This window comes from Ovis aries, chromosome 9 (genome assembly GCF_016772045.2).
Source record: "Ovis aries strain OAR_USU_Benz2616 breed Rambouillet chromosome 9, ARS-UI_Ramb_v3.0, whole genome shotgun sequence".
Lineage (NCBI taxonomy): Eukaryota > Metazoa > Chordata > Mammalia > Artiodactyla > Bovidae > Ovis > Ovis aries.
The window spans coordinates 77,074,630-77,102,293 of NC_056062.1; the positions used below are offsets into that span (position 1 = coordinate 77,074,630).

General features: G+C 41.5%; 1 protein-coding gene across 3 annotated transcripts in view; it reads right to left on the reverse strand.

Annotated features, from left to right (window-relative positions):
• Positions 1-27,664, reverse strand: part of SPAG1 (sperm associated antigen 1) — an 82,400-nt gene that overhangs the window by 11,865 nt on the left and 42,871 nt on the right. For 2 of the 3 annotated variants that reach the window (XM_027973177.2, XM_042254438.1), the window contains exons 11-14: positions 14,008-14,400; positions 13,595-13,694; positions 7,371-7,523; positions 2,620-2,786 (exon numbers count right to left, since the gene is read on the reverse strand). In XM_027973177.2, the coding sequence (XP_027828978.1) occupies positions 2,620-2,786; positions 7,371-7,523; positions 13,595-13,694; positions 14,008-14,400 (813 nt within the window). The remainder of the gene's footprint in view (positions 1-2,619; positions 2,787-7,370; positions 7,524-13,594; positions 13,695-14,007; positions 14,401-27,664) is intronic. The other variant, XM_060393896.1, reaches the window with a different exon arrangement.

Below are 27,664 nucleotides of genomic sequence, written 5' to 3' on the forward strand. Positions count from 1 at the left end.
GCCAATAAACAACCTTTTCTGCTTAAGACATTCATGGTCGGGTTTTCTGTTACCAGCAATCAGAGAGTCCCAGCTATTACTGTTGCCTATTATCTTGCCGTGAGCATGACCCTCCACTCAGGATCCATTCCCTTCTTCCTAAGGGTACCTCGATATTCACGCAGCTCTCACTCCTCTCCTACTCAGCCCACGTGTCCAGGAGAAGCTGACCCCACCAATCAGAATTTGGGTCTGAGCCAATCAAGGCATTTCTTCATCACAGGGAGTGGCTCAGGAATAAGTATATGACTCATTAGAATAAATACCAAGACAGTTTAGCCTACAGAACAACAGGCCAAAAAAAGCTAGGTCTTTAGGGCAATGTATTTCCTCATCCTTAAATTAATACCACCAAAAGCAGTAGTGTCTCTCTCTCTCTCTTTGGACACTGATCTGTGCAGTCATTAAGTCTAAAACTGCTACAGTTCTCTACTTCTGGCCATACCCTGAGCCCTGACAAATTGTACCTGATTTTGGAGCCTGCCCAGGTCCTTTCAGTTACTTTGAGCCAAAACTATCTCCTTACAGTTATAAGTCAACAGATTTTCTGTGACTTGCAACCAAGGTTGTCTACCATACATAAAATATTAAAATTTTAAGTTTTAAATCTGTGTATTAACTTTATAGAGTATCTAGATATAAAATGAAAATCCATCACTTAATTTTAAAAATATATCTTTAAATTCTATGATCTAAAGATCCTGATAGATGCACTGAATTTATAGCATAAACTCAGAATATAAATGATAACCTTATTTGTCCCTCCCACACAAATGGCAAGGATATTAACTTTTCATCCTTTATTTCAAATCACAGAATATTTCTGCCTAATGTTTCATGTTTCAAAAGATCTCACACTATGCAGCCAAATGACACTCGCCATAAATCTTGGCATCTATATAAGCTCTATAACAGATTATTACAGAGGATTTTTTCCCTCTAATTTGCTGAAAATTTTTCCTCAAGCTTTTCTTCCCATACTGTTTTTAGGAACATGGAATCCAGTCTCACTAATAAATATGAACGGAAAGAACTGATTATTCTTGTGCTCATGACTTGCTAGCACATATCTACAGCATGGTTAGTTTTTGCACATTATTAATAATGAAGAGCTACTCTTTACTGACCAAATACTTTGTGCCAGTCCCCACTGATTACAGACTCTAGAAACTAGAGATTCCCACACTTTCCCCAGAACTGCTGCCCATTTAAAAGCCTTGGTATAAGTTCCCTGCCTCTTCTTTCTAGGCAAGGAAAAGAGTGAGGGTCTAACACCAGCCTTCGGGACATGTCAGTTCAGGAACCTCAGGGGCTTTGCAAGATGAAGCCCAACAAAGACACCCATGGCTCCCTACGCAGGCAGTAGAAACAGCCTCAGCTGGCTTTCAGGAAGAAGGCAAGCGTGAAGTCACACTGACCTCACACTCTACACAAAGTGCTGAGATGGGCACTGTGGGGATATAGTTGTGGACCTAAACAACTATGATGAAAGGGAGAAGGAGGTGCTGCTAAGATACATGTTATAAGGCTTTATTCTTTCAAAAACATCAATTTCATGACACTAGCCTTGCCACCACATTCATGGTATGATGAGAACTACATGGCTACTTAATTCATTTTCTTATTGTTAATAATAATGCTGACTCAACCTTTATTAGGAGCGTCCCTGGTGGCTCAGTGGTAAAGAATTCACCTGTAATGCAGGAGATGCAGGTTCAATGCTTGGATCGAGAAGATCCCCTGGAGCAAGAAGTGGCAACCCACTCCACTATTCTTACCTGGGAAATCCCACGGACAGAGGAGCCGGAGCTATAAACAACTGAGCGATTAAACAGTAACAACCTTTATGAAGAGGTTCAGTCAGTTCAGTTCAGTCACTCAGTCATGTCCAACTCTTTTTGACCCCATGGGCTGCAGCACGCCCGGCCTCCCTGTCCATCACCAACTTCCAGAGCTGACTCAAACTCATGTCCATTGAGTTGGTGACGCCATCCAACCATCTCATCCTCTGTTGTCCCCTTCTCCTACTGCCTTCAATCTTTCCCAGCATCAGAGTCTTTTCAAATGAGTCATTTCTTTGCATCAGGTGGCCAAAGTATTGGAATTTCAGCTTCAACATCAGTCCTTCCAATGAACATTCAGGACTGATTTCCTTTAGGATGGACTGGCTGGATCTCCTTGCAGTCCAAGGGACTCTCAAGAGTCTTCCCCAACACCACAGTTCAAAAGCATCAATTCTTCGGCACTCAGCTTTCTTTATAGTCCAACTCTATGAAGAGGTTACTGTACGCTTACACAGGCAGCACGTTGTGCTGAGTATGCCGTATGCATATCTCCTCTTATTCCTGAGCATAACTCCGTGAGACAGCTACTCACACCTCCCCCTTTCATATACATGAAGACACTGGACGTGGGCAGCAACTCCTTAAGACTATGCAGTTAGACAGAGGGAGAGCAGGGTCTTGAACTTAAACCCAGGTCTGACGCCTGATATCACGCACTTATCCTCCCGCTCTACTGAGAAATAATACGCACAGCTCACAGTAACCCTCAGAAGAAATGAATGCAGGCTTCCCCTACCTGGCATGCCTGGCTGGGGATGGCAACAGGAATCTCCCACTTGGTCTGGGGGCGTCTCTACCACAGGCCGCCAAGCCCGCACTTGTGCGGAGGTGGGCACAGCAGGAATGGGCGGCAGCTTCTCCCGCCAGTTTGGGCCATCCAGAGCGATCAAAATCTTTGTTATCCTAAAAAGAAAATCAGTTTTCTCTGTTGATCACGCAGTTTGCTTTTTTATATTACTGAAGGTCACATCAAGGTAAAACAGAAATGCTACGCAGCTCACGGGGTCACAGAGAGTTGGACACGACTTGGCGACTGAACAACAACATGCATTTGTATACTTTCCTGTAGAAAACCACCAACTTGAGCTATATGCTGTCCACATAAACTGTCTTTGAAAGGACTTTTAAAAGTTGCTCCATGTTTGGGAACGCATGTAAGAATTAAAGATTTTAAAATTTAAAAAATAAAAAACTAAAAAGAAAAAAATAAAAAATAAAATAAAATAGTTAAAAAAAAATAAAAATTAAAAAAAAAAAAAAAGTTGCTCCCAACTATGTAACTTTAGATCTTTTTTGTATCAAAAGAAAAATGAAGACACTTCTAATTGGTTTAAGAAATTTTAAAATGTATATGCAATAAAATTTTAATTTTTTAAAAAAGTAAAGTATAAAACTAAAATTTAGGAAGCCTAGAAGAAATGTGCCCCACATAACATTTCATATAATTGCTAAAGTGATTATTACTCTTGAGACTTAACAGAAGTACTTTAGAACTTTTATGCCCAAACTGCATACTAAAAATAGGTATACAGGACTGTCTGCTAAAACTGATAAGGGTGTGTACATGTGTGTGCTTAGTTGCTCAGTCATGTCTGACTCTTTGCAACCCCATGGACTGTAGACCACCAGGCTGCTCTGTCCATGAGATCTCCCAGGCAAGAGTGGGTTGCCATTCCCTTCTCCAGGGGATCTTCCCAATCCAGGAATTGAACCTGTATCTCCTGCACTGGCAGGATTCTTTACCACTCAGCCACTTGGGAAGCCCAAAACTGACGAGGAGTGGCTGTCAAATGGAATAGTGCTTCTTTTTGAAACATTAACATATGGTTAAGATACTCTTACCTTGCATTTTTTCATCTCTAAAATGATCTACTCATTGTGTTTTCATATGCATAAAGATGAAAGAATTTGATAATGGAGTCTACTACAAGGACCCTTGTATTAATGACATTTGCTAATGGCTATAAATAATATTCAGATTACCACCCCTGATTATCACTTTCCCATCATTTTAAACACACAAAGTATCATACTTAGATTTTAAAACAAAACTAAATTATGTCTGGGATAAATCTGGTTTTAAAAAAAGTTGCTCCCCAAGACTGAGAAAGTCACTGGTAATTAGTAGAATGCATTCAAATTAGTTAACTCAGTAGTACTTTTTATGTGAAAAAATTATATTTATATAGAGCCAAATATAATACATACATTCTCCCTACAGTTTCATAAACTTAAATTTCAACAGTGATCTTTGGTTATGATAGCCACATCTCATATTTTAGTGCAAAATTTTTTTTTTTTTTGAAAAATAATGTATAACCACCCACCATAGAAGAAGAAAAAGACGCTTTAGAAAAAAGAATTTTCAAGCAAAACGTGTATTACCAGCAGAAAGGAAGGAAGAAGCAGCTTAAAAGAGATGATGTGTTGCCAGGGAGTAAATAAGTATATACAGGGAAATGTAACATATGAGATTCCTGGAGAGGAAAAGAGGAATATGGTTAATGGAAGAAACAAAATAAGCATAGATGTTTAAATTTTTTTTTCCAAAAAAAAAGCTGTTTAGATGGAAAAGCAAGCATAAATATAGGGTTCATGAATAGTGAATTTTTTAATGAATATTTTACAGAAATTATATATGCCAAAACTAGACAAAGCCTCCTTATCTTTTTATAAAATGATATATAAGCAATAACCATTCCATTAAAAAAATGAATGAGTCTTAAAAGTCAGTCTGTGTAGAAGCACCTTCTTGAGTACATCTAAAAATTACAATATAATTCTCAAAAAACTAAACAGAATTACCATATGATCCAGCAATTCCATGCCTAGGAATACCCCAAAAGGAACTGAAAACAGGTATGCAAACAAAACCTTGCACATGATGCTCACAGCAGCACTATTCACAACAGCCAATGGTGGGAACAGCTGAAATGTCCTTCACCAGATTAATGGGTGCAACACATCCATACAGTGGAATATTACTCAGTCATAAACAGAACTGACATCATCACACATGCCACACCATGGACCAACCTTGAAAACATAAGCTATGTGAGTCAGGCACAAAAGCTACACACCGTATGTTTCTATTATATGAACTCTCCAGAATAAGTAAATCCACAGAGACAGAAAGCAAATTGGGGGCTTAATGGGGGTTTCCCTTTGGCAGGGGTGGGATGAAGTATTTTGGAACTATTAGAGGTGGTTGGCTGTCCAATACTGTGACTGTACTAAAGGCCACTAAATTGTATACCTAAAAATAGTAAACTCAGTTGTTATGTGAATTTACTTGAATTTTTTTTTAATTGTAAAAAATGTAGAAGGTTCAGAAATATGAATGATCCCAGTCTCTCAGACATAAATTTCTCCCTTCAGACCCATTCAGTCTATCACTATGAACCAGAGTTCCTAAAACACCTCTTCACAGGCCCCTTGTCTCTGGCAGACACTTCAGGTGTCTGCCCACTTTTTTTCATGAGACCCTCTAACCCTGGGAGAAGATCCTACTTTCCCAACCATCTCGGAGACTCGCAGGCAGAGGATGGGCGAACTGATAGCAGAAGCCCACAGCACAGGGTCTGCTGGAGAATGCATTCACTCCACACAATTTTACTGAGGATGCCTACTGTACAAGGTACCGCAACAGCACAGCTGGATAAAACACAACCCTGACTTCCCAGAACTCTTAGTGGAATGAATCTAAAAGAACTTTATGAAATGAGATAATATGCAAAGAAGGCACAGGGAGGGAGAGGAGCCTGAGGGGCATGTGTGCTGGGGGAGATGGGTGGATCAGGGGACGACGTCCTCTCCTAAAGGGCAGAAGGGACTTAGCCGCACAAAAGCGGGGAAGAAGAGCCTTCAGGAGTCCATGTGGAGGCAGCAAGTGATGTGCAACCAGGTGGCTGTGCAGCAGGAGAAAAGGCTTGGAGGGCTCCCAGGGACACCCCTCATTTTACAGGATGGAGACCAGGCCCTGAATGCCCAGGGTTCCATTGGGTCCCACTCTAGATCCAATAACCAGTATCTTTTCTTTTCTTCCCAACAGGCGGGTCCCTAGTGACCACGGAGAAGAAGCACCAGGGAAAAGCTGCCCACTCAACACACAGATCTTTCCAACAGTATTCTCCAAAGTGCAATGGGACCAGGTGGGGAGGTAAGGCAGGACTGTAAGACAGAGTTCTCATCTTCTTCAGCTTTGTCCAAGGTCCCCTCCATGGCCAATCAATGCCCTTCACTGACCACCTCCAGTGCTTGTTCTCCGAAGCTGTAGCCCATAGACCAGGGCAGCCTGACCCCTCTGTGATGCCCCCACTCATCAATTAATGTTCATGCTTGGGGATAACGTGATTTATGTTAAGCTGTTTCCCCTCTAGCTACATTCTACTTTGCTTAAAGACAGAGCCTATGTCATTTTCCCCCTTCCTCTCTTTCTGTGTGGTGTGTGGGACATGCTACTCTAGATCCACACAAGGCAGTGTGACACACAAAAATCCTTCAAAGAAATTATACTTTGGACAAATGGAACTAGAAAATATCATACACAGCCAAGTAGTAACTTTTCAAAGTTCACGTGAAAGCGGTTTATGAAATCTGGAAGCTCTTACTTTCCCGTTCTCACCTGAGGAGTAAACAGGTCATAATATAAATTCTGTGCTATTTCACCATCCTGTGCTGTGCTTAGTCGCTCAGTCCTGTCTGACTCTTTGTGACCCCATGAACTGTAGCCCGCCAGGCTCCTCTGTCCATAGGGATTCTCCAGGCAAGAATACTGAAGTGGGCGGCCATGCCCTCCTCCAGGGCATCTTCCCCACTCAGGGATCGAACCCAGGTCTCCCACGTTGCCGGCGGGTTCTTTACTGAGCCACAAGGGAAGCCATCACCATCCTAGATGAGTGTCTACTAAAGGGCAGATAACATAAACTTCTAGCAGGCTCATGAAACATCCCCTCACCTGAGGAGAAAATAAAACATGTTTCCACTGACAGATGTGCTGCCAGTGAACGCCTGCAGATCCTGCAAAAGAAGACTCAACACGGCAGGCTTTGCCACATTTTTAGATCTCGTCCTGTAATCAGTACTGATGTATGACATCACTGGAAACACCTTTCTAACCCCACAGATATTAACAAATACTAAAATCAAATTCTGTACACCTTGAGTTGCGCAGAAGAGCCATACCCTGTGCTGTTTTTAAAATTAAGTGTATATCACACATAATATTCCCTGAACAGTGATAAGTGGACCAGGAAACAAAGATAAAGGTGTCAGAGGACAACTCAAAACATATCATGGGATAGTTAGAAAGTTAGAGAGTGAGAACCATTTGGTTTTGAAGAGGTGAAAAAAGGCACACATCCATGTAATGCCAATAAGGAAGAACATGTCCACACCTCGACCTCGTTCTGAAAGGAGGGGAAGAAACGAAACCTCATTCCATTAGAAAACAACTCGCCCTTGGGCAGCAGCCTCTGATTAGGTTACCTGTTAATACTGTCATTTGCTATCTGGATTCCACAGTCTATTTGCAACACTGTTTTATAATCCACGTAAGCTTTCTGATACTGCTCTACAGTTTCATAGGCCATAGCTCGTCGAAGAAGAGGCTTGATAGAGAATGGATGAAGTTCCAGGGCCCTAAAGGAGACAGAAATATTACATGTCATTTGTTATGAAGATCACTCCCTAACTCATACTAACCCGACATATCGGTTAGGACTGAACTCTCACATACATGCATATCTGATATTTCACCTTGGGGACCTGGCAACATACCAGAAAGGCAAACCCAGAGCAATCAATCTGCGGTTACTTCCCTTCTTTTAAACCAGTCCCCTTTGGCACTTGCTCTTCCCCCAGTGAGACTGAGCTCCCAGGCAGCAGGCACTGCCTACCCCTCCAAGCCCCCATCCCAGGGTCGCCCCCCACCCCCATGGGCTAACAGAGCCCGCATGGCACTGGCTCAGAGTAGGCTTTGCACCAGGTTCTTGTTACTGACAGATCCAAGGGAAAATTTTATCTGCACCTATGTACTTACTAAGGCACTTAGCATAGAACCACAAAAACCTACAATACCTTTTGAAAATCAGCCCTCTAAAGCTTAACACAGTTGATTATGATTTACTTGCTGCCGGTCAAAAATAGACTGGAGGAAATTGAGGAAGTTGGTATACAATGATTTCTGTAAGTCATGAATTTTCTAGTGTACTTTCTATTCTGTGAAGTACTTCCAGTATCACTAGAGATATATTTCAAGGTTATGTTCCTTGGTTTTATTTGAAGTAACTGCTTAAGGCTACGTCACTAACTTAATGCACTTCACTATACTCTGAAATAAAGCATACAATCAAAAGATGGTATTTGAGTGAAAACTATTGTACGCTCTTAGTTTTAACAAAATCAGTTGAAACTGTGAAGGAGTATTATGGGTCGATACCAACATTTATTAATATTCCTTGCAGAGATCCCACGAAGAGCCTACTTCTCCTCTCTGATCCACTAACAAGAATCTGTGCCAGACTGTCTACAGTGGGGATAAAGGTTTGCTGGTGATTCTTTACGCACGAGCAGTTTCCATATATCAGACATTTGGCCTGCTTCAGGAAAAGCATGATTTCTTCCCCAGTAGGTCTGTTTATCCCTGTCTACAGTGATCTGGAAGGAGGAAACCCTGACAACACCTGCAGGTGTGAGTCACTGCAGATGACAGCTAATGTCACAACAGGCCTGGAAGGTAAACATTCATACATTCAGGTCACAGATGAGGGAGCAATCTGCCCACATGCCTCATCTTCTGAACTTAAACCACGGGAGACCAAGGGCATTGCTGGTCTTGATCATTACTATATCCCAGCACTTAGATCACAGAGGGCCACTGGAGGCACTCAGCAAAGCCCTCCCAAGTGAACCTTCAGGACCCACACTCTTGCCACCACAAGCACAGATGAAAGCACCACAGATTAAGAAAGGCGCAGTCACCTGCCACCCAGAGAGAGCCCTTGATGATTCTTCACATTGTATGGATACTTGACTGCACATGTGAGTGTGCTCCTGGGCTGTATATCACTCACTCTGTTCCAGAAATGTCGTTAAACCTAATTAGCATCATTTCTTTGAAAAAGAATCATTTTTGCTCTGCCTAGGTACTAGGATCGGGGATGATTTTTAACAATCTCTTTTGCATTGTACTGGATTTAAAATTCTTTTTTTCCATAATAGGTATGTGTTACTCTTGTAACCAGTAAAAGTTATTTAAAAAATAAAAGTCTATTAAAAACACTCAAACACTAGAAAACAGGTTTTGGGATATCAGGATCTATCACCTGTACCCCTGTCTTAAATCTACCTTAGTTTAATGCTTAAGAGATAGCAACTACATGAACACTAATTATAAATATAGGGTCACAGACACAAGACTATCCCCATTTTACCAAAGACTTCCAATGCCCAAGGAGCTATTTATCCATAAGATGGACCTGAGATAGGCGTGGAATCTAAAGCTGAATGAGATGATGCATTTAATTTATAGCACTTCCCAGCTTTTCTTTTTAACCACAATCCTGAAAATGAATGTGAGCTTATGAATGGGAATTCCACTAAAGCAAAAAAAGAAAAGTGCATTTATTCATAAACATACAGAGAACTTTTAAATCAGAGTTTACAAGAGCTTAACTATTCAAGTTAACACAGTTAAGAAGGCCTTCTAATTTCAAGTCCATCAGAGAGAAGCAAAGACGAGCAGAAACAGAATTACTAGGCAACATTCATTTGAGTCTGTCGAAACACTCTCAATGAAAAGTCCAGGAAAGAGTTTTGATGTATTTAGATAACTCATAAAGGTTCTCTGACAGATTGGGAGCAGTGAAGATATTTTTTAGCTGATAAAAAATTATGAGAATTGTTTTATGGTTTTTCTAGTAGTCATGTACCAACATGAAAGTTGGACCATAAAGAAAGCTGAGTGTTGAAGAATTGATGCTTTTGAATTGTGGTGCTGGAGAAGACTCCTGAAGAGTCCTTTGGACCACAAGGAGATCAAATCAGTCAATCCTAAAGGAAACCAACCCTGAATATTCACTGAAAGGACTGATGCTGAAGCTGCAATACTTTGGCTACCAGATGCGAAGAGGTAACTCACTGGAAAAGCCCCTGATGTTGGGGAACGCTGAAGGTAGGAGAAGGGGATAGCAGAGGATGTGAATCTGAGCAAACTAAATACTTCTAGTACCCCTTCAATTATTATTTTAAAAATAAGCCAAATTAACTGATATTTGATTTGCTTAATTCCTGAAAAACAAGTTAATCTTGTCATTCAGGGAAAAAATAGGGCACAACATAGTAATCTTAGGGGAAAATATTCATGTTAACCTCTGTAACCTGAAAGGATGGAGTTCCGTTTGCTTTCCTGCACATGTACTTGGTGCAGACAGGGGCTGGCATGTCACCATTGTCATCCTCAAAGCTCTAACATTTCTGGAGCAATTACTGTATGTCTAGTAACTATGCTGAATGCTTCTTTTGCAATATCTGCTTAATGTTTGCCTAAGTTCAGTCAAGATGTGCTAGTGTTCTCTCTGTCTTTTTCCCCCCCAAAATGCATAAAAAGTTATTTCACAAGTAAATCTATGAAAGTTAGTTCATAGGTTCTCCCTTATTTTAAATTTTGCTCCCAGGGAATTTTTCTTTTTCACTGTTTGAAACCTGCTACCACTTGTAATAAAAGTCTGTGCAAACAACTCTCCAAGGAGCAAACATAATTAACTAAAAAACTAAAACACAGGCTTTCTTTCGAGGTGAAGAGAAAACTGGTTTTCAATACAGCCATACTTCAACACGTCCCCCAAGGCAAATCATGGTTTCCCTGGCATTAAGATGAATTTGAGAATCATTGCTTTTGAGTAAAATCACCCCAATCACCCAGTCACCTTATGCTGAGACTCATATGTCAGGTATCAAAGAAAACATCTAAGTAGGTCAGTTTCTAGAAAGGTCGGTACTGACCAGCAGAACCAGATTCCTTGGCGGAGAACACAGCCCTTCACTAAGGACCCCTCACCTAAACCACCACCCATTTCCCCTCTGCCTCCTCCCTCCCCGGAAGGCAATCTCCTGCTCTTCTTCACGACAAAACTCCACTCCAGTCTCAACAGTCTCTCTGTGACTTCCTCCTGGGTCTCCCCCGAAACACAACACATTTTAGCAAGAAAACATCTTACACCATATCTCACTTACACCATCTCACTTAAGGATAAAGTAAGTCCACTGTTTTTTAACCAGTATACTGAACTCACTGAAGGAAGACCTGAGACACATCTGAAGGGTAATGTATTAGGCAACAGACACTTGAACTGAAAGGTTCTCAGCTGCAAATCGCAAGGTGCCTGACACTATGCAAATCTACTTGGTTTTGTTGTTAGTTATGGGCAGTGGCAAACGTTTAACAGCTGGCTCTCCTGAGAAAAAGGCCCAGAATTGTGGCCTTTGCCAATATTCATAGTATTAGTAGTACTCCAATCATATCAGATTTCAACTACCAACTTGACTTCAACCAACTCCCCAAATTCTGAAAACGTTGTGAGCTAGCACAACCATTGATGATGCCAGGACAGACCAAAGTAAATATAAATATTATTTATTTTAAATTTGAATATGTAAAATTGGCAAAAAAATACAAGCAGCTCACGACTTTCTTTTTAAGCTGCAGGCACAGATAATTAACCCACATATGTAAACTGATATTGTCAATGAAAAAAAAAAAATTGTTCAACTTATAATCAAGGTGTCCATGTATGCCACTGTCCAAACTAGGGCTTCTAAGAGTGAAAGGGAGTAATACTAATAATTATACCACACAACAGGAGTAAATGAAGATTGTGACGGTTACACCAGTACATGCAGCTTCTTACTTTTTAGATGCACTAACAGTAACATATTAATGGCAGAAAGCGAAGAGGAACTAAAGAGCTTTTTGATGAAGATGGAAGAAGAGAGTGAAAAAGCTGGCTTAAAACTCAACTTCAAAAAGAAAGATCCTGGCATCTGGCTCCATCACTTCATGGCAAACAGATGGAGAAAAAATGGGAACAGTGACAGATTTCACTTTGGGGGGCTCCAAAATCACTGAGGATGGTGACTATTGCCATGAAATTAAAAGATGCTTGCTCCTTGGAAGAAACACTGTGACAAACCTAGACAATGTATTAAAAAGCAGAGACATCACTTTGCCCACAAAGGTCCATATAGTCAAAGCTATGGTTTTTCCAGTAGTCATGTACGGATGTGACAGTTGGATCATAAAGAAGGCTGAGTGCTGAAGAATTGATGCTTTCAAACTGTGGTGCTAGAGAAGACTCTTGAGAGGCCCTTGGACAGCACAGACATCAAACCAGTCAATCCTAGAGGAAATCAACCCTGGATATTCACTGGAAGGACTGATGCTGAAGCTCTAATACTTTAGCCACCTGGTGCAAAGAGCCAACTCACTGGAAAAGATCCTGATGCTGGGAAAGACTGAGGGCAAGAGGAGAAGGGGGCAACAGAAGACAAAATGATTGGATGACATCATTGACTCAATGGACATGAGTTTGAGCAGACTCTGGGAGATAGTGAAGGACAGGAAAGCCTGGCGTGCTGCAGTTCATGGGGTCTCAAAGAGTCGGACATGACTTAGTGACCGAACAACAATAAATAGTAACTTCTTTCCAAAGGGCTCCTCAAGAAGGCTTAATATTTAATGGTTAAAAAAAATTTTTTAAGATACTTTTTATTTATGTAAATATATTCATCCATCTCAGTATGTAACTTGTTGAGTACCATGGGTGACTACTGTGCTTGAGGGATGCACACACAATTCCTGACCTCAGAGAGCTTAAATTCCTCTGCAGAGGGTGACATAAGTGCCTACAGGTGTGAGAGTGAGTCAAGTGTCACAGCCACGCAGAAGACCACGAAGTCTGAGGTGACAAGGAAAGTGGAGATGAGGGGGAAGCTGAGGAAAGATTCCTGAAGCAAAGCTGTGCAGAGGGCATTACACATACAGACCAAAGGGGAGCAGAAAGCTTGGGGGGGGGGATTGGGGGGAGAAGGGGCATGGGGTGCAGTGTGGTGACAAAGTGTTAGTCACTCAGTAGTGTCTGACTCTACAAACCCATGGACTGTAGCCCGCCAGGATTCTCTGTCCCTGGAATTCTTCAGGCAAGAATACTGGAGTGGGTGGCTATTCCCTTCTCCAGGGGATCTTCCCGACTCAGGGATCCAACCCAGGTCTCCTGCATTGCGAGCAGATTCTTCACCGCCTGAGCCACCAGGGAAGCAGAGATTATAATGATCTGCAACAGCATACTGGGCAACTGAACACAGGCTGAAACAGTCTGCACAAAATAATGCTTCAGGAAAAGTCATCCTGATGCCACAGTGGATTGGAGGAGGCAGAGACACCGGTCAGAAGGCTTCTCCAATACTCTGGGATCGATGTAGAAAGATTATGATTAAGGTGGTAGCTAAGGAATGAAAAAAGTTTGCACAAACATCTTCTATAATTGTCTTCATATATGTAAAAGGATGTATGAGCTTTATGTGTTAACCAATTAACGCACCTTCAATGTCTTAAAAAATCAGATTTACGCAGAAACGTTAGAAGGGTATTAAATACTGCATTCATCCCACTGAAATGATAATCTGTTGACAAAGCTGAAAAACGGGCAGTTTACCTGTTACAATCCTGAATACAGCCACTGCAGTTTCCGTCTTTGAGGTAACATGCTGCTCTATTTGAATATAAGATACTTAGATCGGCTGCACTTCCACTTCCTAAAAATCACATTTAATTAAATAGTTACAATCCATTGGCGGAATCACAGTTCAGCAGAAGACTGAGGTCTCCCGCGGCACCACGGTCCTACACCCGCGGCTAACGCGGCTGCGAGCAGCTGCCGGGGCCCGCTCCGGCCAGAGGCCAAGCCCGTGACCGGCAGCTGCCCACGCGCCCCGCCCCGGGCACACGCGGCGCGCCCCGAGGTTCGGCCGCATCCGCCCTGCCCTCGGTTTCCAGGAAGGGAACGGACGCAGTGGGCGCCTGTCATTCGCAAGGGGCCGGGGAGACCGCCGGGCGCAGCTCACTCACCTGCGGGCTCCAGCTGCGCGATTGCCGCCGAGTACTTGAGCGCCGCCTCGGAGAACTGCCCATTCTGAAAGAGCTCGTTGCCCTGGCTCTTCAGGGCGGCGGGGCCCATCGGGGCAGGGGGCACGGGCGGGGGCGCGTCGGGTCCCGGGGACGCGCCGGCCGCGGGCTCCCCGGCGCCCCGCCCGCCGCCCGGCTGCCCGTTGGCGCCGCCCGCCGGGGCCCGGGCCCGCGGTCGGTCCCGCTTGTCCGCGCCGGCCCCTGGCGCCCGGCCCCGCCGCGGCGCGCCCCTCTCCGGCCGCTTGCCGCCCTCTCTCCTGCGCGTCAGCTTCTTCTGGATGTTGCCCATGGCGCGCGGCTCGGCGGCGCTCCCGGCTCCCGCCGGCTCCGCCGCCTCTGTGGGGAGTGGATGCGGGAAGTGACTGTTTGCATCATCGGGAGCAGCTACCGCCGAGGCCGCGGCAGTGCCGGCGCGGGGGCGGGGTCGCGGGCGAAGCCGGGAGGAGCCGGCCCGCCCCTCGCCGGGAGCCGGGCAGTTCCGGCGCCGCTGGGGGCCGGTCCGCCCCGAGGGCTGAGCACCGGAGGCCGCGCTCCTGTGGAACCAGAGGGTTTCCGGGGCTGAGGACTCAAGTAAAGCCCGGACTTAACTCTTCGAACGCCGAAGAGCTTGGGATGTGAAAACCGGCATTTCAAACATCATTCCCTTCATCACAGCATACGTGTCGAGGTAGACCTTACATAATTTGTACTTTTCTTCCGCTTAACAATTTACAAATGAATGAATGAAGTTACTAAGACTTGAATACAACTGCACTCCCAAGTTAGGGTACCCTTTCCTTCTGTTAAAGAACTGGGAGAAGATAACTTTTTCAAATTATCTTTTTCAAATAATCAAAAAATTATCAACTTTTTCAAATTATCAAGTCCAAGTGATTTTTAAGGCATTTAAAAATGGTTTTAGCAAGGAACTCACATAAAACAGCCACCTAGTTTTTAAAGTGAACCTTAAAAAGTCAGTAAAATTTCCATTACAGTACCTTACTCCAAGGTAAAAATTCCTCTGATCTTGATTGAAAGATTTCAAGTATTTATCAGAGCTTTAATAATTGATTATTGAACTGATTTTTAACTATGAAAATAAGTATTTCATTGATGGGTGTCTAAATATTTAAAACAAAGCAATTCATCATTTCAAAGCACTAACTGCAGAGACTTCCCAACTTTCTCTTGTAACAAATTCTCATCTAATTTTTAATGAATGTATTTCCCATTCTGTTTCATGAATGTTAAAGCCAGAATCTGAAGCACAGATGAAATAGAAAGCAACAAGTACATAAATGAAAATCAGTGAATAGATGATGGTCACCTTAAGGCAAGCAATGAGCTTATCAGTTCAGTTCAGTCGCTCAGTTGTGTCCAACTCTTTGCAACCCCATGAATCGCAGCACGCCAGGCCTCCCTGTCCATCAGCAACTCCCAAAGTCTACTTAAACTCATGTCTAACGAGTCAGTGATGCCATCCAGCCATCTCATAGCATATTGGGCACCTACTGACCTGGGGAGTTCCTCTTTCAGGATAGAGTTCCTCTATCATTTCGCCTTGTGAGAGGGCATCAGAGGGCAGACACACTGAAACCATAATCACAGAAAACTAGCCGATCTGATCACACGGACCACAGCCTGTCTAACTCAATGAAACTAAGCCATGCCGTGTGGGGCCACCCAGGATGGTCGAGTCATGGTGGAGAGGTCTGACAGAATGTGGCCCACTGGAGAAGGGAATGGCAAACCACTTCAATATTCTTGCCTTGAGAACCCCATGAACAGTATAAAAAGGCAAAATGAGTGTATAAAAGCAAACTAAATAGAGTTTTCCTGGCTCAGACAGTAAAGCGTCTGTCTGCAGTGCAGGAGACCCGGGTTCGATCCCTGGTTTGGGAAGATTTCCTGGAGAAAGAAATAGCAGCCCACTTCAGTATTCTTGCCTGGGAAATCCCATGGATGGCGGAGCCTAGTAGGCTACAGTCCATGGGGTCGCAAAGAGTCGGACACAACTGAGCAACTTCACTTTCACTTTTCCATACAGCAGAATGACATTCAATTTTGGATCACTAACCAAAAGAGGCTTAATTATTAAAACAAAAGATGATCTTGTAATACTGATAAATCCCTAGATTGAACCCAATAGAATTATTACAGCAAGGCTCTAGTACTCTTCATCTGGTACTTGCTGCTCAGGTTCCACCCAGAATAAAAATGGACGGAAGCATAAATCAGTGTCAGAAGAAATGATGAGCAGCTAGAATTGTTTTCTGTTCCCTTGGGTGTCATCCACTCATGTCTGACCAATACTGTTACTAAACAGCTGCTATTTATTTAAAACTTAATATGAGTCAGGACCTTTACATACATTATCATTAACCTTCATACCAAGTATTATCCCCACATTACAAATGAAGAGAGAGAGACACAAGGAGAAGACTAAGGAATTCCCTCAAGCATGAAGAGCTAGAAACCAACGTAACTGGGATTCAGGATCCAGAGGAAATGAAATGAATGCTGTACCTCTTTCCTTAAGATTGAAATGCCCCTGAAATTTCCCTGCACAGGTAAGCAGAGGCCCAGGCACGAAAGACCTGTGAGTCCTGGGGGCTATTTAGCTCCCTGGAAGACCTTCCAGAGGAGTCATTCAGAAGATAGCTCCAAATATAGATCAGAGGAGGCCTTATCTGGAAGACACTGACTTGGGAATTGCGAGCATAATAACAATCATCGAAGAAGTTTGGTGGATGTGGAAGGAGTCACTGAGATCTTCCAAAGGATCCCTGAGAAATACAACACTTAAAAAGATGATTAGAATCGCCAGTGGAAGTGGAGTACCACCTAGAAATGAGAGGAGAAAAACGGGAAGGTGTACTGCTTCCGAAACCAAGAGGAAAGAGCATTTCAGGGACAAAGGAGTCAACGAAAACAACATTCAAAGGAAGGAATGACCAACAGTTCACTGCATAAAGACTGAAGGAAACCATCAGATCTAAAAACCACAAAGACTTGAGTAACCTTGGGTGGTGCTGTGGTTTAGGGTAGCTGGTAGATACAAAAATTCTCAATGAAATAGTAGCAAACTGAATCCAATAGCATATTAAAAGCATTATACATCATGACCAATGGGATTTATCTCAGGAATGGAAGAGTATTTCAACAGTAGAAAAATCAATTTATTCAATACCTGCCATTAATAGAACATGGGGGAAAAACCATATGACCATAGCTGACATTGAAAAGGAACTTGACAAAATCCAATACTCTTTCATGATTAAAAAAAAAAAAGCAACCCTCAAAAAATGAAGAAGTAAAACTTCCCAGCATGATTAAGTACATTAAGTACATTTATCAAAAACTCACAGCTAAGATCATACTCAATAGTGAAACCCTAAAAGCTTTCCCCTGAAGATAGTTTCCACTGTAGCTACTCAACATTATACTGGAAGCTGTAACCTGGTCAGTTGAGACAAGAAAAAGAAAGACATCCATACTGGAAAGGAAAAAGTAAAACTATCTCTATTCAAAGATAACATGATTATCTTCAGATAGATTCTTTAGGATTATATATTTACATAATACACACACACACACAAACTACTAGAGTTAATTAAAAAATTCAGCAATTTCAGGGTACAAGTTGTTGTTCAGTCGCTCAGTAGGGTTTGACTCTTTTTCACCCCATGGACTACAGCACACCAGGCTTCCCTGTCCTCTATCCCCTGGAGTTTTCTGAATGTTGAGTTTTCTGATTGTTTTCTGAAATGAACTGGAATCATTTTTGAATGCTGAGTTTCAAGCCAGCTTTTTCACTCTCCTCTTTCACCTTCAGGCTCTTTAGTTCCTCTTCGCTTTCTGCCATAAGGGTGGTGTCCTCTGCATATCTAGTTACTGTTATTTCTCCAGGCAGTTTTGATTTCACCTTGAGCTTCATCCAGCCCAGCATTTCCCACGATGTACTCGGCATATAAATTAAATAAGCAGGGGACAATATACAGCCTTGTAGTATGGCACCCCACTCCAGTACTCTTGCCTGGAAAATCCCATGGGCGGAGGAGCCTGGTAGGCTGCAGTCCATGGGGTCGCTAAGGGTTGCATACAAGACTGAGCGACTTCACTTTCACTTTTCACTTTCATGCACTGGAGAAGAAAATGGCAACCCATTCCAGTATTCTTGCCTGGAGAATCCCAGGGACAGTGGAGCCTGGTGGGCTGCCGTCTATGGGGTCGCACAGAGTCAGACACAACTGAAGCAACTTAGCAGCAGCAGCAGCAGCAGCAGCAGTACTCCTTTCCCAATTCTGAACAAATCCGTTGTTCCATGTCTGGTTCGAACTATTGCTTCTTGACCTGTATACAGGTTTCTCAGGAGACAGGTATTCTCATCTTCTTCAGAATTTTCCACATTTTGTTGTGATCCACATAGTCAAAGGCTTTAGCATAGTCAGTGAAGCAGAAGTAGATATTTTTCTGGAATTCCCTTACTTTTTCAATGATCCAACGGATCTTGGCAATTTGATCTCTGGTTCCTCTGTCTTTTCTAAATCCAGCTTGAACATCTGGAAATTCTTGGTTCACATACTATTGATGCCAAGCTTGAAGGATTTTGAGCATAATCTTGCTAGCATGTGAAATGAGTGCAACTGTACAGTAATTTAAACATTCTTTGGCGTTGCCGTTCTTTGGGATTGGAATGAAAACTGACCTTTTCCAGTCCTGTGGCCACTGCTGAGTTTTCCAAATTTGCTGGCACTTGAGTGCAGCACTTTCACAGCATCATCTTTTAGGATTTGAAATAGTTCAACTGGAATTCTGTCACCTCCACTAGCTTTATTCATAGTAATACTTCCTAAGGCCCATTTGACTTCACACTCCAGGGTTTCTGGCTCTAGGTGTGTGATCACACCATCGTGGTTGTCCAGGTCATTAGGATCTATTTTGTACACTTCTGTATATTCTTGCCACCTCTTCTTAATGTTCTCTGCTTCTGTTAGGTCCAGACCATTTCTGTCCTTTTCTGTGCCCATCTTTGCAAGAAATGTTCCCTTGGTATCTCTAATGTTCTTGAAGAGATCTCTAGTCTTTCCCATTCTACTGTTTTCCTCTATTTCTTTGCATTGTTCACTTAAGAAGGCTTTCTTATCTCTCCTTGGATCAACATATAAAAATCTGTTATTTTTATAAACTAGCAATGAAAACTTCTGAAATGACATTACAAAAACAATTCCATTTACAATAGTAAATAAGGCAATTTTAACCAAGGCAGTGGGACTTGTGGGATAAATATTGCTAAAAGATATTAAATGGAAAAATATCTCTTCATCATGGATAGGAAGACTTACTTTTGTTAAAATATCAATACTATACAAAGCAGTCTACAGATTCAACATAATCCCTATCAAACATCCATAACTTTTTGGGCAGAAATGGAAAAGCTGATCCTTCACTTTGTACAGAATTTCAAGAGGCCTAGAATAGCCGAAATAATCTTGCAAAAGAACAGAATCAAACGACTTACACTTCAGATTTTAAAACTTATGGAAAGCTACAGTAATCAAAACTGTGACACTGATATAATGATAGACATGTAGATCAATGAAGCAGAGAGTTCAGAAATAAGCCCATACATCTATGGCCAAGTGATTTTTTTTTAGGGTAACATAGGTTTTAATTTTTATCAAATGGAAATCAATGTGATAGTACAATGAAACCTCTGAAAACCACAGCTTTGGGCCACATCAGTCAGTCCATCAGTCAATCAGTTGGGTTTGTGTGTGGTGTGTGTGTGTGTGTGTGGTATAGTTGACTTACAGTATTATGTAAGTTTTAGGTATATAAAATAGTGATTCACAATTTTTAAAGCTTAGACTCCATTTATAGTTATTATAAAACATTGACCATATTCCCTGTGCTGTATAATAAATCCTTGTAGCTTATTTATTTTATACATAATAGTTTGTAGCACTTAATCTGACCCCCCTAGCATGCCCCTCCCCTTCCTTTTCCCCTCTGGTAACCACTAGTTTGTTCTCTGTGACTCTGTTTCTTTTTTGTTATATCCACTAGCTTACTTTATTTTTTAGATTCCACATATAAGTTTTATCACACAGTACTTATCTTTCTCTGACTTATTTCACTAAACATAATTCCCTCCAATTCTATCCACATGATGTTGCAAATGACAAAATTTCACTCTTTTTTAAGACGGAGTAGTAATCCAGTGTGTGCGTGAATATCATATTTTCTATAGCCATTCATCTGCCGATGGACACAGGCTGCTTGCATATCTTGGCTATTGTAAATAATGCTGCTATGAACATTGAGGTGCATGCATCTTTTCGAATTAGTGCTTTTGTTTTATTTGAATATATACCCTGGAGTAGAGCTGCTGGATCATATGGTAGTTCTATTTTAGTTTATTGAGAAACTGCCCATGTTGTTTTCCAGGCCGCGTACACCAATCTATGTTCCCACCAACAAGGCACAAGGGTTACAGTTTCTCCACATCCTTGCCAACATTTGTTATTTGTGGTCTTTTTGATGCTAGCCACTCTGACAGATACGAGGTGATATCTCGCTGTGGTTTTGATTTGTATTTCTCTGATGATTAATGACTGGTGTTGCAAGAGGGCATCAGAGGACAGACACACTGAAACCATAATCACAGAAAACTCGTCAATCTAATCACACTAGGACCACAGCCTTGTCTAACTCAATGGAACTAAGCCATTCCATGTGGGGCCACCCAGGATGGGCGGGTCATGATGGAGAGGTCTGACAGAATGTGGTCCACTGGAGAAGGGAATGGCAAACCACTTCAGTATTCTTGCCTTGAGAACCCCATGAACAGTATGAAAAGGCAAAATGATAGGAAACTGAAAGAGGAACTCCCCAGGTCAGTGGTACCCAATATGCTACTGGAGATCAGTGAAGAAATAACTCCAGAAAGAATGAAGGGATGGAGCCAAAGCAAAAACAATACCCAGCTGTGGATATGACTGGTGATAGAAGCAAGGTCCGATGCTGTAAAGAGCAATATTGCATAGGGACCTGGAATGTCAGGTCCATGAATCAAGGCAAATTGGAAGTGGTCAAACAGGAGATGGCAAGAGTGAATGTTGACATTCTAGGAATCAGCGAACTAAAATGGACTGGAATGGGTGAATTTAACTCAGATGACCATTATATCTACTACTGTCGGCAGGAATCCCTCAGAAGAAATGGAGTAGCCATCATGGTCAACAAGAGAGTCCGAAATGAGGTACTTGGATGCAATCTCAAAAATGAAAGAATGATCTCTGTTTGTTTCCAAGGCAAACCATTCAATATCACAGTAATCCAAGTCTATGCCACAATGAGTAACGCTGAAGAAGCTGAAGTTGAACGGTTCTATGAAGACCTACAAGACCTTTTAGAACTAACACCCAAAAAATGTCCTTTTCATTATAGGGGACTGGAATGCAAAAGTAGGATGTTAAGAAACACCTGGAGTAACAGGCAAATTTGGCCTTGGAATACAGAATGAAGCAGGGCAAAGACTAATAGAGTTTTGCCAAGGAACGGACTGGTCATAGCAAACACCCTCTTCCAACAACACAAGAGAAGGCTCTACACATGGACATCACCAGATGGTCAACACCAAAATCAGACTGATTATATTCTTTGCAGCCAAAGATGGAGAAGATCTATACAGTCAACAAAAACAAGACTGGGAGCTGACTGTGGCTCAGATCATGAACTCCTTATTGCCAAATTCAGACTTAAATTGAAGAAAGCAGGGAAAACCACTAGACCATTCAGATATGACCTAAATCAAATCCCTTATGATTATACAGTGGAAGTGAGAAATAGATTTAAGGGTCTAGATCTGATAGATGGAGTGCCTGATGAACTATGGAATGAGGTTCATGACATTGTACAGGAGACAGGGATCAAGACCATCCCCATGGAAAAGAAATGCAAAAAAGCAAAATGGCTGTCTGGGGAGGCCTTACAAATAGCTGTGAAAAGAAGAGAAGCAAAAAGCAAAGGAGAAAAGGAAAGATATAAGCATCTGAATGCAGAGTTCCAAAGAATAGCAAGAAGAGATAAGAAAGCCTTCTTCAGCGATCAATGCAAAGAAATAGAGGAAAACAATAGAATGGGAAAGATTAGAGATCTCTTCAAGAAAATTAGAGATACCAAGGGAACATTTCATGCAAAGATGGGCTCAGTAAAGGACAGAAATGGTATGGACCTAACAGAAGCAGAAGTTATTAAGAAGAGGGGGCAAGAATACACAGAAGAACTGTACAAAAAAGATCTTCACGACCAAGATAATCACAATGGTATGATCACTCACCTAGAGCCAGACATCCTGGAATGTGAAGTCAAGTGGGCCTTAGAAAGCATCACTATGAACAAAGCTAGTGGAGGAGATGGTATTCCAGTGGAGCTATTTCAAATCCTGAAAGATGATGCTGTGAAAGTGCTGCACTCAATATGCCAGCAAGTTTGGAAAACTCAGCAGTGGCCACAGGACTGGAAAAGGTCAGTTTTCATTCCAATCCCAAAGAAAGGCAATGCCAAAGAATGCTCAAACTACCACACAGTTGCACTCATCTCACATGCTAGTAAAGTAATGCTCAAAATTCTCCAAGGCAGGCTTCAGCAATACATGAACCATGAACTTCCAGATGTTCAAGCTGGTTTTAGAAAAGGCAGAGGAACCAGAGATCAAATTGCCAATATCCTCTGGATCATGGAAAAAGCAAGAGAGTTCCAGAAAAACATCTATTTCTGCTTTCTTGACTATGCCAAAGCCTTTGACTGTGTGGATCACAATAAACTGTGGAAAATTCTGAGAGAGATGGGAATACCAGACCACCTGACCTGCCTCTTTGAGAAACCTGTATGCAGGTCAGGAAGCAACAGTTAGAACTGGACGTGGAACAACAGACTGGTTCCAAATAGGAAAACAAGTACATCATGGCTGTATATTGTCACCTTGCTTATTTAAATTATATGCAGAGTACATCATGAGAAACACTGGGCTGGAGGAAGCACAAGCTGGAATCAAGATTGCCAGGAGAAATATCAATAACCTCAGATATGCAGATGATACCACCCTTATGGCAGAAAGTGAAGAGGAACTAAAAAGCCTCTTGATGTAAGTGAAAGAGGAGAGTGAAAAGGTTGGCTTAAAGCTCAACATTCAGAAAACTAAGATCATGGCATCTGGTCCCATCACTTCATGGGAAATAGATGGGGAAACAGTGGTAACAGTGTCAGACTTTATTTTTTTGGGCTCCAAAATCACTGCAGATGGTGACTGCAGCCATGAAATTAAAAGACGCTTACTCCTTAGAAGAAAAGTTATGACCAACCCAGATACCATATTGAAAAGCAGAGGCATTACTTTACCAACAAAGGTCCTTCTAGTCAAGGCTATGGTTTTTCCTGCGGTCATGTATGGATGTGAGAGTTGGACTGTGAAGAAAGCTGAGCACCGAAGAATTAATGCGTTTGAACTGTGGTGTTGGAGAAGACTCTTGAGAGTCCCTTGGACTGCAAGGAGATCCAACCAGTCCATTCTAAAGGAGATCAGCCCTGGGATTTCTTTGGAATGAATGATGCTAAAGCTGAAACTCCAGTACTTTGGCCACCGCATGCAAAGAGTTGACTCACTGGAAAAGACTCTGATGCTGGGAGGGATTGGGGGCAGGAGGAGAAGGGGACAACAGAGGATGAGATGGCTGGATGGCATCACTGGCTCGATGGACGTGAGTCTGAGTGAACTCTGGGAGTTGGTGATGGACAGGGAGGCCTGGTGTGCTGTGATTCATGGGGTTGCAAAGAGTCGGACACAACTGAGCGACTGAACTGAACTGAACTGATGATTAATGATGTTGAGCATCTTTTCCTGTGCCTGTTGGCTATTTATATATCTTCTTTGGAAAAATGTGTATTCAGATGTTCTGCCCATTTTCTAATTGAGTGGTTTCTTTGGACAGAGCAAGTTAGCACTGTTTATATATGTGGGATATTAATCTCTATTGATCATATCATTTGCAAATATATTCTCCCATTCAGTAGATTGTCTTTTTGTTTTGCTGGTGATTTCCTTTGCTGTACTTTTTAGTTCAATTAGGTCCCATTGTTTAGTTTTGCTTTTGTTTCCTTAGACTTCGGAGACAGATCCAAAAAAATACAAGTTATGTCAAAGAATGTTTTTCCTAAGTTTTCTTCAGGAGTTTTATGGTTTCTGGTCCTACATTTAGGTCTTTAACCCATTTTGAGTTTACTTTTGTATGTGGTGCTGGAAAATGTCCTAATTTCATTCTTTTACTTGGAACTGTCCAGTCTTCCCAGTACTACTTATTGGAGAGACTGTCTTTTCTCCATTATATATTCTTGCCTTCTTTGTTGTAGATTAATTGACCATAAGTGTGTCGGTATGGCCAACTAACTTCTGATAAAGATGCCAAGTCCATTCAATAAGGAAAGAATAGTTTTTCGTTTTTTTTTTTTTTTAAACAAATGATGTTAGGATAACTAGATTTCTACATGTCAAACAATAACAAACCCCCCCCCCCCGAAAAACCAAAGCTAAGCTGGACTCCTTCTTATATGAATTAATCAAAATAAATCAATGACCTAAAAATAAGAGCTAAAACCCTAGAACTCTTAGAAGAAAACATAGGAGTAAATCTACATGACCTTGGATTTAACAATTGATTTTTGTATACGACACCAAACTTTTGTGCCTCAACTGATATTATCAAGAACGTTAAAAAACCTGTAGAATGGAAGAAATATGCTAATCAAGTATCTGATAAGGGTCTAGTATTCAGAATATATAAATAACACAAAGTGAAACAATAAAAAGACAACCTTCAAAATGGGCAAATGACTTGAATAAACATTTCTCCAAAGAAGACACACAAATAACTAATAAACACATGGAAAATTATCAACATCATAAGTCGTTGCTGTTGTTGTTGTTCAGTCGCTAAGTCGTGTCCGACTCTTTTTGGCTCCTTGGACCACAGCATGCCAGGCTTCCCTGTCTTTCACTATCTCCTGAAGTTTGCTTAAACTCATGTCCACTGAGTTGGTGATGCCATCCAACCATCTCATCCTCTGTCGCCCCCTTCTCCTCCCGCCCTTGATCTTTTCCAGCATCAAAGTCTTTTCCAATGAGTTGGCTCTTCCCATCAGGTAGCCACAGTATTGGAGCTTCAGCTTCAGCATCAGTCTTTCCAATGAATATTCAGGGTTGATTTTCTTTCGAATTGACTGGTTTGATCTCCACACTGTCCAAGAGGGTGTCCATGTCAAAAGTTTTCTCCAGCACCACAGTTGGAAAGCATCAATTCTTTGGCGCTCAGCCTTCTTTATGGTCCAACTCTCACATCTGTACATGACTACTGGAAAAACCATGGCTTTAAGTATACAGACCATGGTTGGCAAAGTGATATCTCTGCTTTTTAATACCCTGTCTAGGTTTGTCATAGCTTTTCTTCCAAGGAGCAGGTGTCTTTTAATTTCATGGCTGCAGTCACTGTCCACAGTGATTCTGGAGCCCCCCAAAATAATATCTGTCACTGTTTCCACTTTTTCCCCATCTATTTGCCATAAAGTGATGGAATGATGTCATGATCTTAGCTTTTTGAGGGTAATCCAAATCAAAACCATAAGGAATTACCACTTGACACCCCTTGGGATGGTTATACTGAAAGTGGTGAACTATAACAAGTGTTTGCAAGAATGTGGAGGAAGTGAAATCTGTACATATTGCTAGTGAGAATATAAAATGGTGTAGCCACTTTGGAAAACAGTCTTGCAGTTTTCTACTCGCATAGAACCAGTATTCTACTCTTAACCCAGGGATCGAACCCGGGTCTCCCGCACTGCAGGCAGACGCTTTACCATCTGAGCCACCAGGGAAGACACTCTTAAGTTTATACCTCCCCAAATTATAAACATATGTACATGCACAGACACAAACCAAAAATTCCTGTACATGAATGTTCATAGAGGCATTATTCATAATAGCCACAAAGTGGAAAAACCCAAATGTCCATCAACTGATTAATGAAAAAAGAAAATGTGATATTATCCATGCAATGGAATATTTGTCCATAAAAAGGAGTGAAGTACTAAAACATGGGTCTTAGTAATATTTTTTTGGATATGTCTACTCAGACAAGGGAAATAAAAGTAAAATCAAACAAATGGGACTACATCAAGCTAAAGAACTTTTGCACAGCAAACTATGAAAAACTGAAAAGGCCACCTATTGAATGGAAGAAGATATTTGTAAACAATATATCTGATAAGGAGCTAGTATCCAAAATATATAAACAACTCATATAACTCAACAGCAAAAAAACAAACAGCTTGGTTTAAAAATGGACATAGGATATGAATAAACATTTTTCCCAAGAAAACATACAGATGGCCAACAGGTACATGAAAAGATGCTCAACACTACTGATCATCAGAGATTAAAACAACAATGATCTATCACCTCACACCTGTCAGAATGGCTATTATCAAAAAGACAATTAAGACAATTAAGTGTTAGCAAAGATGTGGAGAAAGTATAATCCTTGTGCACTCTTGGTAGAAATGTGAATTGGTACAGCAAGTATGGAGAACAGTATGGAAGTTCCTCAAAAAATCAAAAAACAGCACGATCATACTAACAATTCCACTCCTGGGTATTTGTCTGAAGAAAACGAAAACACTAACTAGAAAAGATAAATATACCTCTTAGCATTGTTTACAACAGCCAAGATATGGAAGCAACCTAAGTGCCCAGTAATAGATGAACAGATAAAGAAGATGTAATTTATTTATATATAAACACACACTCCAGTATTCTTGCCAAGAGAATCTCATGGACAGAGGGGCCTGGCAGGCTGCGGTCCATAGGGTCACGAAGAGTCGGACACAACTGAAGTGACTTGGCACACCTTAGCATGTGTGTGTATATACATATATATATTTACTTATTTATAATGAAATATTATATTACTTGGTCATAAAAAATGAAATCTTGCCATTTGTGACAACATGGATAAATGTACAGGGTATTACGCTAGGTGAAATAAGTCAGAGAAAACAAATAATGTATGATTTCACTTACATGTGGAATATAAAAACAAAGCAAATGAACCAACATAACAAAACAGAGTCATAGATACAAGTGGTAGCTGGAGGCAAAAGGGCTGAAGGGAGCAGATTTTCTGAGGAAGATTAAGAGATGCAGACTCCAGTTGCAAAAATAAATGAGTCACAGTTATGGAATGTATGGTATGGCAAATATAGTCAACAATCATGTAATACCTTCACATGGTGACAGATCATAGCTAGACTTACTGTGGGGATCATTTTGAAATGTATAGAAATATGAACTCGCAAAGAGTCGGACACGACTGAGCGACTGAACTGAACTGACTGATGAACTCACTAAGTTGTATAACATGTTGTCGGTCAATTATACTTCAAAACCAAACAAACAAATGCGTATTCAATAGAAAAAAGATCAGATCTGTGGTTACCAGAGGTGGGGAACGAGGGGAGGGGGGAACTGGATGAAGGCAGTCAGACGTCCAGTTATGAGATAAGTAAG